Source organism: Brassica napus, chromosome C2 (assembly GCF_020379485.1).
Source record: "Brassica napus cultivar Da-Ae chromosome C2, Da-Ae, whole genome shotgun sequence".
Taxonomy (NCBI): domain Eukaryota; kingdom Viridiplantae; phylum Streptophyta; class Magnoliopsida; order Brassicales; family Brassicaceae; genus Brassica; species Brassica napus.
The window spans coordinates 51,527,768-51,541,528 of NC_063445.1; the positions used below are offsets into that span (position 1 = coordinate 51,527,768).

At 39.5% G+C, this 13,761-nt stretch overlaps 1 protein-coding gene across 1 annotated transcript; it reads left to right on the forward strand.

The window, feature by feature from the left end:
- The first annotated feature begins 1,602 nt into the window (after positions 1–1,602).
- Positions 1,603–3,603, forward strand: LOC106379842 (GDSL esterase/lipase At3g27950-like). Its single transcript, XM_048746980.1, has 5 exons — positions 1,603–2,066; positions 2,141–2,341; positions 2,412–2,584; positions 2,696–2,960; positions 3,058–3,603. Exons 1-5 carry the CDS (start codon positions 1,817–1,819, stop codon positions 3,321–3,323), a joined length of 1,155 nt encoding a protein of 384 aa, XP_048602937.1. The 5' UTR covers positions 1,603–1,816; the 3' UTR covers positions 3,324–3,603.
- Positions 3,604–13,761: the final 10,158 nt, after the last annotated feature.

The window sequence follows — 13,761 nt, forward strand, 5'->3', positions numbered from 1 at the left end:
CCGATGAAGAAACTGAAACAAACGCTTGGCAACGAGGCCGAGGAATCATCTCTTTCCAATGGAAGAGGAAATGGTGGTAAGGTTTTCTCCTCTGAAGAGAAGGGTGATGGAGATAGAAACAGTTCCGGTAGATTGACTGGTAAATTCTTCAAACAGGAAAGATACATAAAGTTTGAAACATAGATCTCAGTGAACCCACCCGAAATTTTTATAATACTAGCAAACCCCAATAAAATCACAAAGGCATGATTCGACTTTTTCTTCACTGTTATGGGCTTTGAAGAGCTAGAAAATGGATTAGCAATAACCAACCTCTTAATGAGCCTGGCCCAACCTTCTGAAGCTTGTTCGTCAACACCCGACCAAGCAAAAGAAGCAGTGGAGAGGCGAAGGTGGTTGTCGAAGATGGAGGAGATGCTGCCGCTGGATGGATAAAAGACAAACGTCGTTGAGGAGTTATCCTCACCGGAATAAGCAAACTGACCGATGAGATTTGACGGAGGCCAAGCATGAACATTGATAGCATAGTAGATCTTGTCGGGGAAGATGGTCCGGCAGATGTCGAGACCTTGGGCTTCCGGATCTGGTCGGCGAGTCAGTGGATCCCCATGGACAAAGAGTGCCTTTTCGATGGAGGCTGAGGCAGTGAGGTGGTGTTGCGAGTTAACAGAGGGGAATGGCCGAAGAAGGTCTTCAAATCGGAGGTGGATGTGGGTCATGAAGATGGTGAAACTAGACTGGATGGAGCAAAGAGATAACAGACCAGGTAATAAAGCCTTCCAGGAATCCCTGGAGAAGCCACCTGTTCCGGTGGTGATGAGTTCAACATCCGTAAACAAATCTGTGGTCGCCATGGACGAAAAATAACTAAAAAAGACAAAAGAAGAGGACAAAATAGAAAAAGCTGAAGAGAACACGTCGTCGGAACATAACAGAAAAGAGGAGGAGAAAAGGCGACGCCGACAAGCGTCGCCGGCGTCGAAAAACGCTCTCACTCTCGATAATCGGGCTAGAGAGGTAACTAGAGTTTTTATTTTCTGTGGTTGCTTTTCAATATTTGCCTTTCCATCATTGTGACTATTACTATACAAAAGACATGAATTTTTTTTTTATTTGATTAGCATGACTATTCGAAAAATCTTGCAAATTCTTTCTGTAGTTATAACTTATGTCAACCTATTGAGTAAAAAAAAACTATTGAGTAAAAGCTGATGCAAGGGCCGAGAGTGTGCATGGCCGCATGGAAATTGGAACTCGCGGACAAATGCTGATTTAGATGTTTTTCTTTTTGGCAAATAGGCTGATTAGATGTTTTTTTTTCGACAAACAGCTGATTAGATGTTACAAAATGATATATATATATATACTAGAATCAAACTCAAATAAGTGTGAAGCGTGATGGATTCCCGCAAAGTTCTAGATGTTTAGTCTCATGAATTTGCACATTTTCGGCCTATAGTATTTCATATATAATATAAGGAGTAGACGTTGGACTTTATTTATGGTTACCCACGTGATCAACCGGATGATTCAAAGACGACTTAATCAAATTAAAATTATTTTAAAGAATCGCTATAAATTCCTGCACATGAATCCATCATCAACTTGCTCGTCTAAATATCACAAAACTATGTTTACAGATAATTATATCATAGTTGTTGAAATTATAATTATATCTTATAGGATGATGGACCTATTTCCCTTATTTTAATCCTTAAAACTACAGTATACTATTAACTTGCCAACGAACATGAGGCAACGACTTCATGATCATTATTATAGGAGAAATGCTTAGCTCTTTGCATCTACTAACACCATGGCGACTTCCAAATTTACCTTTTTCATCATCCTTCTTTTAGGCCTTACTGAGAAATCCTCGACCGCATCGCGTATAAACTCTCGCAAGAGTTGCAATTTTCCGGCTGTTTATAACTTTGGAGATTCAAATTCAGATACTGGAGCTATCTCTGCGGCTATAGGAGAAGTTCCTCCACCAAACGGAGTTGCCTTCTTTGGAAGATCTGCGGGGAGACATTCTGATGGCCGTCTCATTATAGACTTAATTAGTAAGTGTGTCTTTGATATGTAACATTTAGTTTATTACAACCTATAAACAGTATTTGTAATGAATTTTTTGCAGCCGAGAATCTGACGTTGCCGTATCTAACACCGTACTTGGATTCGGTTGGAGCTAATTATCGGCATGGGGCTAATTTTGCGACTGGCGGCTCTTGCATCCGCCCCACCGTTGCTTGTTTTAGTCAGTTCCATATTGGAACTCAAGTGTCTCAGTTCATTCACTTCAAGACTCGTACATTGTCTCTTTACAACCAAACCAACGGTGAGTTAAACCGGTTGAGCATTCCAATTACCAAACCGGAGTTGAAAATGATTTCCTATTTGTGAAACAGGAAAAACTCCATTCTGCAAAGGAGTCCTTGCACGGCCTAAAGATTTCTCAAAGGCTCTTTATACTTTCGATATCGGTCAGAATGATCTCGCCATCGGGTTCCAAAACATGACAGAGGAACAACTCAAAGCAACTATACCGGCAATCATCGAAAGCTTCACTACTGCTATAAAAGTAAGTAACAAAATGAACGGTATGGTTATCATAAAGTTCAATATTACTCATCTAAATTTTTTAATGACATCATACTTTATAGTTTATACTGATTGGTATATATTTCTTTAGTTGCTGTACAAAGAAGGAGCAAGATTCTTCTCAATTCACAACACCGGACCAACGGGCTGTTTACCCTATCTTCTGAAATCATTTCCGGCTACACCGCGAGATCAGTATGGTTGCTTGAAGCCTCTAAACAATGTGGCAATTGAGTTCAACAAACAACTCAAGCAGAAAATCTCTGAACTGAACAAAGAGTTACCTTATTCTCTCTTAACTTATGTTGATGTCTACTCAGCCAAAAGCCATTCGATCACCAAAGCAAAGAATCTTGGTAAATACTAAACTCAAATTTCATTAGACCAAACCTTCCCAACTACCCGGTCCTCCTTAGCTTCATTAACATTTCTCATTATCTTCTCTAATTTCAGGTTTTGTTGATCCTTTTGATTATTGTTGCGTTGGGGCGGTCGGACGTGGAATGGGATGCGGAAAGACAATATTTCCAAATGGAACAGAACTTTATAGTTCTTCGTGCCAAAACCGAAAAAATTTCATAAGCTGGGATGGTATACATTACTCGGAAACCGCGAATATGCTAGTCGCAAATCGGATCCTCGATGGATCAATATCCAATCCGCCTCTCCCAACCCAAAAAGCTTGCAAGCTTACGAAAAATGTAGTTGGCAAAGTATGAATTAATAAATGTTTAAGAATAGCCGAATGGTTTGATTCTGCCGTTATCTAATCATTGTCGACTGTTGGAGGGTGCTCTTTTCTTTTAACTCGTTCGCAGCTCGAAAACCTATTAGATACTCCCTCTCTTCCACGTTTATAATTTTTTTAGTATTTTCACACATATTAAAAAAACACTGCCATAATAAATGAATCGTTTTCTGTAATTTTTAATTTCCAATTACTTTTAACCAATAATAATTCAATAAAGTCAATTAATTTTCTTGAAGTTTACAATTTTTTCATAGAAAACACAAAAAGTACATCTTTCTCAAAATAAACTTTTTTTCTAAAAAATCTATCGTTAAGGAACGGAGGGAGTATTATTTAGTACTTCCTCTGTTTCAATTTTCTTTTTGTCATCACTTCTTCTGTCTCAATATATATGATGTTTTAGATTATTTTTTTATTTCATAATTAAATTTTGTTTTCGTCAATTGTATTTGTTTCTTTCTATTTATAATTAAATAAATTTATTTTTAATTATATTTTAATGATATTTCTGATAAAAAAGATACTTCCTCCATTTCAAATAGATGTTTTCATGAAGTTTTTGAAGTTTCAAAATAGACTATGTTTTTATATTTCAATGTGACTTTTAACTTTATCAAAAACTGTGTAACCAATGATATTTTATATTTTATTTTGTAATTGGTTGAATAATTTTTAATTTATATTTAATGATACTTTTAAAACGAAAAATAAGTTTCTTAATTGTTGTGCATTAGCGTAAAACTTCATGTATTTTGAAATAGAGTGATTAGTTTTCTTAATATTTGTTCATGTGTAAAACATTATATAATATGAAACATTATCATCTATAATAATAAATCAGACGTCTCTCTCTTCTCAACCCTCTACATCACCATGAAGCAGGGGGCGAATTACGCCACGTGGCATGTCAACAAATTCCCAGTCTTCGGATGCTTTAAGTCGTTGGGCCTTCTGTTTTGCCATTTGTTATAAACAACTTTCCTATGGGCCAATTATATGTAATACCTTTTTGACTTAACCTCCATCGTTCTTCAACGCCGGCTTCTTTGTCGTTTAGATTTCCTTCTTCATCCTCTTCATCTGTTTTGTTATCTGAATCGTCACCTGGTGTAAGGAGCTTAACGAATATTCTCCCACTAGCTTAAGCTTGCTTTTTTCAGAAAAAAAAATACATCACCAATGTGACTTCCCCTCTCTCACTCCATTTTTGCCGTCTAGCCATTGGAAATCTTAATATCCCTAAACTAAAACCCTTAAGAAACTATGGGCCATGGCTTTGAAAAGATTCAAATCCATCGCACTACGAACTGTGGTACAATCATCATTCGAAACCCTAATGCACCCACACAACAGTTCACGTCTATATCTTTTGGTTCCTTCTCTAACTAATTCTGTGTTTCACATTCTTTCATTTACAGTTTCTGCCGTATGTACGTCCAATCATAATTGTTTGCAGATTCGCTGAACCCTTTCTTTCCTCCATGAAGGAGCTAGAATATGTTTTGAGGTAAATCCATTAAACATAGAATTTTTGGTGTAAAATTCTGAAGTTGAGGCTAAATCAAGGTCTGTTGAATTTGATTACATATATTCAGGTTCAGAGGTCTCGGTTACACTAGAAATTAAGATGATAAATATGAGATTTGTAAATCCATCTTGGAGAAGTTCCCCAACGCTTACAGATACTCCAATTTGTGAGAATAACTCTTTTTTCACTAAGAAAACGTCTTACACTGCAAGTTGACAACTACAAACTGGTAAGTTCATATACAACCCTTTAGATTGTCCCTAAGTTTGTTAATTTTTATTGCTTAACATAAATACTTTTCGCAGATTCCTTCGATGGGTTTCCCACGGGAACAAGCCAGGAAAGATAACTCTATTATGGGCTTGACATCATGGACTTTCTGAAGAAGAATTCTCTTATAGGTAAGCCTTACCGATGATACTAACTCGCTTGAAGCAGATACAAGAAGAATGGGCTAGCTGTCACTCTGATTTCAGGAAAGTATGGGCTTAAGTATATGCTAATAACCATCACAAATCACTATATCATCGAAGCTTCTATATCAAGCAGCAGGACACAAAAGTATGTTTTCTTACAGTTTATCACTCTAAATATAAGTTCATATTACACACTTAGATTAGGTTGAAGTTATATAGAAGAATGCTTTATATAAAGGCCTCATGATTGCTGAAGGAAAGATGATGAAAAAAATAGAATGTCTTCGTATCACTTAAAGTGCAAATTTGCATCCGAGTAAAGTTGTCAGTTGTGTCCCAAATGCAGGTTTAGTAGCGGAATTGATGTTAGGAGTTTTCAAGGCTCCTAAAACAAATGTTGTTGTATAGTGAATGTCGAACCAGTTCTGAGGGATATCAAAGCACTGAGAATGCAAGTACTCACTTAATCTAAGTGCAACCAATGATTTAGATGAGTTTTAAACTACTACTAATACTAGAAAGCAATTACAGAATGATACTTTCTTGACTAAGGGAAAAGAGAACTCATGGGCATAAGGATTAGACTTTGGGTGATCAAGTATCGAACTAAGGATGACAAATGATCAATTAAACTATCGACCTTAAACCTAGACACAATTCTAAGCAAGCTTTATGTCTAGATGAATGCTCATTTGCTAACATATCTCAAACATCAAATGTCTTTGGTTGAATAATGTGAAAGCAATCATTACTAACAAGTCTATTAGCTATGTTAGCACCTTTAACAACAAATTTCTTTGGCAAAGTATACTAAAAGTCTAGGAGAGTTGTCTCAGACATTTCATCAAACACCTTTTGGGTGGGAAATGCCTATTGATCAACTTTTGAGTGGCCAACTCAGAAGATGCATTATGAATACTCTACTAGCAAGGAACAAGAATGATCTACACTAAAACATCCTAGAACTAACCTAATCGCCCTTGATCTCCCTAACCCATGAATTCAAAAGGTGATTACTCACTAATCTCCATGTTTGCTCTTAAACCCATATTGGATTTCAGATTAATCATGTAGAGAAATAGAAAAGAAATCAACAAGAACGCAAGATGAAAGCAATGAAATCTGAATCAAAAGAAGTTTTACTAGTTGTTCTCCAGAAAAGAGATTAAGATCCTTCTTCTGGTGGCTTCCAAATGTACTTAAAACATAGGTTTTTGAAAAGTAAAAACGTGCATAATGAAATGACCAAAAGGCCGTTGAGAAATCATGAATTCGCCAAACAAATAGACGCGGAGCGACCTCGACACATCGCTGCGAGAGGTCGCTCCCGGGTCGTTTCTTCGCGAGCGACCTGGCTGTGTCGCTCCGAAGACGTCGCTCCCGGGTCATTTCTTCGCGAGTGACCTGGCTGTGTCGCTCCGAAGACGTCACTCTCGGGTCATCTCGTCGCGAGCGACCTCGCTTTATCGCTCTGAAGACGTCGCTCCCGGCTTCGTTTTGTGTCGTCTCGCCATGGAGACGCGAGCGACCTCGGAGCATCGCTCTGGCCAGGTCGCTCCGGGATGTGTGTCACAGCGACTTCACGGCGTCGCTCCGGTGAGGTCGCTCTGGTGCGCTGCTCGTCCGTTGATCGCTTTAAACACTTCTTTTGAGCTCCAAATGCGCCCAAATGTCTCCAGGAACTCCATGTGGTACTCCAATACCTAATAGAGACATATGTATGCAAAATGCAACATAGACATGGCTAAACCTTAATCTATATGATGAAAATGCACATGAATAAATGGATAAGACAATGTAAATATGCAAGATATCAACTCCTCCAAACTTATTCTTTTACTTGTCCTCAAGTGAACTTTCTAGAACTCATAGGGAGAGAGGTTTGAAGGTGGGAGCTCATAGCCAAAAGAAACACACAAAGCACTCAAATCAACATCTAAATTCAGCATTAGTACACCCTCTCTTATTATACTCTAGCTTCTCTAGGCTCATCTCAACTCTTTTCATCCCTACACTCATCATCATGCATTCACACATGCAAATCAGCCAACTCTCAAGTTCATTAAGCATAGCATCAAGTGAATTCTTGCAAATGGTCAATTGGTCCAAATCATTTGGGTAAGGAGAGGCTTTTTAATCAAGTGAGTCAAGGGGTTCAAGATATATGATATTTAAGGTGGTATACTCTCAAGACAAGTAGCCTTGACATTGCACATAATATATGTAAGAAAGGGATTAACTCATGCATACAATGCTCAATCTCCATTGTTCTACCCTTTTCCCAAACATATATGATACACATTCATTTCCCCATTCCAAACCCAACTCACATCTCTCACCCAAGGACTTCAAAAGCATTTCCCAACATAAAACTCTTTTTTTTTACAAGGGATTTCTTACACTTTTTGAACACCTCTTAGCTCATACTAATTTTGCTAGCCCCCTTTTCTTTATTCTTTCTCTTTTTTTTTTTTTTTTTTTTTTTTTTTTTTTTTTTTAAATGTTTGGGGGCCAAGACTTTTCACAAATTGAGCTAGAAGTTTCTCTACTTATCCCATAAAGACTAGTCAATTAAGCACAAGAGTTCACTCTTTTCTTTCTACTTTCTCATACTCCCAAATCAAACTTTACAACACTCACCCCCATCCTATGGCTAGACAATAATGTGCCTAGTCTAGCAAGAATGAAGATCAAACATTGTCGTTCCCGATACTCTCAACATTATGCACATGTAAGGCTTTCCGAAAAAGACCTCACTCATCAAATAATGAAAACTCAAAAAGAGGGAAGGGTTTTGGGAATGGTGTACCACTCGAGTTTGTCAAAAAGATTGGCATAAAAGATGTGACAACTCAAGTGTGTATATCCATGACTCAGTACACAAGGGACCACAAGCAAGAAGCATTAAGTTCGTTCAGTTCAAACACGGTTGTAGTTGGCTTCAAAGACTGAGTTTCAGCAATCAACAAGTTTCAGGAAGAGTTTTCAAGGCTCGAAGCATACAAGTCTTTTTGAGAGGTGCATAAGCTACTCAGGAGCAAAGTAATGTTCTTTACAAGGCATTTCAAATCATTGCTCCCAATGCAAGTAAATGCAACCTATATGCTCTAGACTCTCCTAGAAATGCAAATGATGCAAACTAAATGGATTTTTTTTTTAATGCAAATAGGTATGCAATGCATGACTCAATGAAACAACATCAAAGCAAACATGATCAAATACTTGGTACCTCCCCCAAAATTAAATGACACAGTCTCTGTGTTGTCAAGGAGAGAGAGATACCGAAAAAGAGAAAACTAATATGCAAAAACAAAATGGTATATACAAGGGAAAGTAGTGGGTTACCTTCTATGGGGAATGAGTAGAGGGAGATGCTCCCTCCTCGTCTTCCTCAGGTGGTAACTCTCCAATGTGGAAGGCTTGCCCGAACACAGTTGTTTTCTTCATTTTTCCTTTGATGTCAAAGTGGAGAACATGCCCTTTACCCAAATGGAGATCAATCGTGCCCTCTTTCACCTTAACCATTGCTCCTGCTGTAGCTAAGAATGGCCTTCCAAGAATCAATGGGTCTTGAGCCTCCTCACCCATCTCAAGCACCACAAAATCTGTAGGTATCTCATACCTTCCAATCTTCACAGGGAGGTCCTCTAAAATGCCCACAGGGTACTTCACTGAACGATCAACTAACACCAGAGAGAGTTTACACTTCTTGTACTGAGTGAATCCAAGATTCTTTGCAACAGACAAAGGCATCACGCTAACACTAGCTCCCAAATCGCAGAGACATTTCTCAAATACCATAGGTCCAAGAGCACAAGGTAGTGTGAAGCATCCTGGATCCTCTAACTTCTCTGGAACATCAAGCCTCTGGATGATGGCACTGCACTCATGGGTAAGAATCATCATGCTTTCCATTTCCTTTTTCTTTGCAGCGACAACATGTTTCAGGAACTTGTTGTATTGAGGAATCAACATGAAAGCATCGATGATGGGCATTGCAACCTGAGCTTCACTCATTTGCTTCTCAAACAAAGCCTTGTACTTCTCTAGCAGTTGCCTCTTGAATCTACCAGGGAATGGTAGTTTGGGTTCATAGGGAGGAGAAACAAAAGAATTCTCACTTGCTGGAGCAAGAACTTCACCATCTTTCACTGTTTTCTTCTCTTCCCCCACCTTTCCTTTACCTTTGGCTTCCACAATCTTCTCTAAGATTTCATCATTGATTTTCTCATCAACAATCACCACTTCATCATCTAAGTTGATGGCCACCTCCTCACCTAGTTTCTCAGCATCCCTGGTGAGGGTTGTAGGAGGTAACTGCTTACCACTCCTAAGGGTGATAGCTTTGGCCTCCTTGGGGTTTTCGTCAGATTTTCCAGGTAGAGATCCTTGCTGGCGATTCTGGTGAGTGTTCATGGAAGCAAACTGATTCTCTAAATTCTTGACCGTAGAAGCAAGATGTGAGAACTTGTTGTTGAGCTCATTGTAGCTCCCATCAATCTTGGAATGAAGGTTCTTCAACTCATAACCAACATGCTTCTGACTTCTAGTCTGAGAGTCCAAGATTTGTTTCAGCAGGGTGTCAGTGCTGCTTTCTTGAGGAGCAGAGGAACCAGATGAGGGGTTTTGCTGAGGTTGATAGCTGCCTTGCTGGTTGCTTCGAGGCGGATAACCACTCTGTTGGTTGTTGGGATAGGATTTCTGTTGGTAGTTGTTGTACTGAAAGTTGGGCTCTTTTTTGTACCAGCTACCATTGTTGTTGATGAAACACAGCTCTTCCTGACCTTCCAAACCCTCAACCTCATGGACAACAGGTGGTGTCTCTTGGCTTGGGTTACAAACAAAGTGCAGCTGCTCTTGTGTGGCTTTATCAGCAAAGATGATGTCTATCTTATCCTGTAGAGCTTTCAACTTCTTCCTCGTCTGCTTATCATCTGTTCGACTGCCTCTGTCGTGGTCTCCACTGTAGACTGCATCACTCTTTACCATGTTGTCAACCAGCTCCTCTGCATCTTCCTCAGTTCTCCCCAAGAAGAACCCATTGCTAGCTGTATCCAGTCTGGCCCTGTACTTAGGAAGAGCACCACAGTAGAATGTGCTCAGCAAGCCTTCCAAGTTCTTCTGTTGAAAGCTGGAAATCTCATTTCTCAGCTTAGCAGTTCTTGAAGTAGAGAAGAACTTCTCCAAGAATGCTCTCTTGCAATCATCCCAAGTAGTGATAGAGTCGCTGGGTAGAGACTTCTCCCACTGACGTGCCTTATCCCCCAAAGAGAAAGGGAATAACTTCAGCTTCAAGGCGTCCTCAGACACACCATTGGTTTTTGACAACCCACAGTAGCTGTCGAACCTATCCAAGTGATCAAATGGGTCCTCTAGAGCCAAGCCATGATACTTGTTGTTCTCGATCACGTTGAGGAGTCCTGACTTGACCTCAAAGTTGTTGGCTGCCACAGCCGGTGCTCGGATTCCCAGTCTATGACCATGAATGTTGGGCCGGTCATAAGTACCAATGGGTCGAGCTGCTCGCGGTTGGTGTTCTGCCCCTTGCGGTTGATCTTCCATATAATTATCGAATCTCTGCAAGTGGGCTTGTTGTTTTTCTTCTCTTCTAGCTCTAGCACACTCCCTCTCAAAAGCTCTGATGTCTGCTACTATTGGAACTAGGTTTGATGGACCCCTGCTCCTCAAGTTCATACACCTGAAAGTGAAAGGTAAGTGAAGAAGAAGAATCATTAACAAAACAAAATTAAAATGACTTAGTCTCAAGCAAGTGACTAAATCTCAATGTTTAAATCTACTCAAAATTTGGCAACGGTGCCAATTTGATGTTAGGAGTTTTCAAGGCTCCTACGAAAAATGTTGTAGTATAGTGAATGTCGAACCAGTTCTGAGGGATATCAAAGCACTGAGAATGCAAGTACTCACTTAATCTAAGTGCAACCAATGATTTAGATGGGTTTTAAACTACTACTAATACTAGAAAGCAATTACAGAATGATACTTTCTTGACTAAGGGAAAAGAGAACTCATGGGTATATGGATTAGACTTTGGGTGATCAAGTATCGAACTAAGGATGGCAAATGATCAATCAAACTATCGACCTTAAACCTAGACACAATTCTAAGCAACCTCTATGTCTAGATGAATGCTCATTTGCTAACATATCTCAAACATCAAATGTCTTTGGTTGAATAATGTGAAAGCAATCATTACTAACAAGTCTATTAGCTATGTTAGCACTTTTAACAACAGATTTCTTTGGCAAAGTATACTAAAAGCCTAGGAGAGTTGTCTCAGGCATTTCATCAAACACCTTTTGGGTGGGAAATGCCTATTGATCAACTTTTGAGTGGCCAACTCAGAAGATGCATTATGAATACTCTACTAGCAAGGAACAAGAATGATCTACACTAAAACATCCTAGAACTAACCTAATCACCCTTGATCTCCCTAACCCATGAATTCAAAAGGTGATTACTCACTAATCTCCATGATTCCTCTTAAACCCATATTGGATTTCAGATTAATCATGTAGAGAAATAGATAAGAAATCAACAAGAACACAAGATGAAAGCAATGAAATCTGAATCAAAAGAAGTTTTACTAGTTGTTCTCCAGAAAAGAGATTAAGATCCTTCTTCTGGTGGCTTCCAAAGGTACTTAAAACATAGGTTTTTGAAAAGTAAAAACGTGCATAATGAAATGACCAAAAGGCCCTTGAGAAATCATGAATTCGCCAAAGAAATAGATGCGGAGCAACCTCGGCACGTCGCTGCGAGAGGTCGCTCCCGGGTCGTTTCTTCGCGAGCGACCTGGCTGTGTCGCTCCGAAGACGTCGCTCCCGGGTCATTTCTTCGCGAGTGACCTGGCTGTGTCGCTCCAAAGACGTCGCTCCCATGTCGTCTCGTCGCGAGCGACCTCGTTGTATCGCTCTGAAGACGTCGCTCCCGGCTTCGTTTTGTGTCGTCTCGCCATGGAGACGAAAGCGACCTCGGAGCGTCGCTCTGGCCAGGTCGCTCCGGGATGTGTGTCACAGCGACTTCACGGCGTCGCTCCGGTGAGGTCGCTCTGGTGCGCTGCTTGTCCGTTGATCGCTTTAAACACTTCTTTTGAGCTCCAAATGCGCCCAAATGTCTCCAGGAACTCCATGTGGTACTCCAATACCTAATAGAGACATATGTATGCAAAATGCAACCTAGACATGGCTAAACCCTAATCTATATGATGAAAATGCACATGAATAAATGGATAAGACAATGTAAATATGCAAGATATCATGAATATAAGATATCAGTGACATACAGTACAAAGAAGATCCGCTTCATTTCATTGCTGTCGTAACTAAGCCCTCAGATGTGGAGTTCAGTTACTCTGATACATAAGCTCATGCTGACCGATATCAACTAATCAAGAATAACGATGAAGAGATATGTGCTTTGGAACAGTCAAATAAAGTAATGAAGTTGTGGGTGATCTTTTTGGAGGCCCATGTTTCCCGTTCCTTCTAGGTCTCAAGTTGATGAGGCAATGATAGATGTTGCAAAGTCTAAAGACAACTAAGAGCAGCATGAGGCAGTGAAAGACAACACATGTGACGGTTTTCCTGTCTCAAACCTTAAACCGCTAACATCTCCTGAAACACCCAATAAAGAAACTCCAACAATAGGAAGCTCTTTTGTGCAAGAAAAACTGCATCCTGGTGCAGCTATGACTACTGAGGTAACTCGGTTGTCTCTCCTTTCTTTTTCCACTGTTCTTGAACCAAAGTTGTATAGACTTTTCTTTTCACTAAATATAGTTTAGTTTCTCATAAATTCAGACTGACTGTGGTAGAGAGCCTAAGTATGGGAAATTAATGGTTCTTAAAACACCAATTATATGTCTTAAGAAGGATTTCAAGAGTGACTAATCCAAAGTTTATGACACTTTGAGGCTTGAGAAAGATATAAAATGTAAAGAAAACATATTACCCTAACTTCTGTTTGTGGGTTCTACAGGAAATAGCTGGTGTCACCACTCAGAAAGGATTTGTTAACGGAGCGTAAAGAGAATCATAGTAAGGTTAGTGATTTCTCAATGGGAGAGCCTAAGGTACCACCGAAAGTTTTGAGCATAAAATTTTTTTGAGGTTTATAGAGTCAATGGCGTCGAGTCTGTGCAGGCTGTACTGAAGCTGGAGCAAAGAGCAACACTCCTCCTGAGGATGATGGAAATAAAACTACTCACAAGTTACCAGAAGGCAAGGAAAACGCCTCTAAAATTATTTCTTCAAGAGTTGAGATCCTACAACATTCACAACGGCACTTAGCGTGATTCATTACACATCTTGAAAATTAAATGCTTACTCCAAGTCTCCAGCTACTTAACTCTTCTGTTTTTAGGCATTTGCTAGGTGAGCCGGTATAGGAGTTGATGAGCTTGAGCAGCTAGAACTTAAAGTAGATACATCACTAAGGTAAAT

Bases quoted from the DNA above. Each gene is read 5' to 3' on its own strand.
- LOC106379842 (XM_048746980.1), top strand. From the start codon at position 1,817: ATGGCGACTTCCAAATTTACCTTTTTCATCATCCTTCTTTTAGGCCTT. The intron at 2,585-2,695 runs GTAAGTAACAAA...ATATTTCTTTAG, and splicing joins GCTTCACTACTGCTATAAAA to TTGCTGTACAAAGAAGGAGC. The intron at 2,961-3,057 runs GTAAATACTAAA...CTCTAATTTCAG, and splicing joins CACCAAAGCAAAGAATCTTG to GTTTTGTTGATCCTTTTGAT.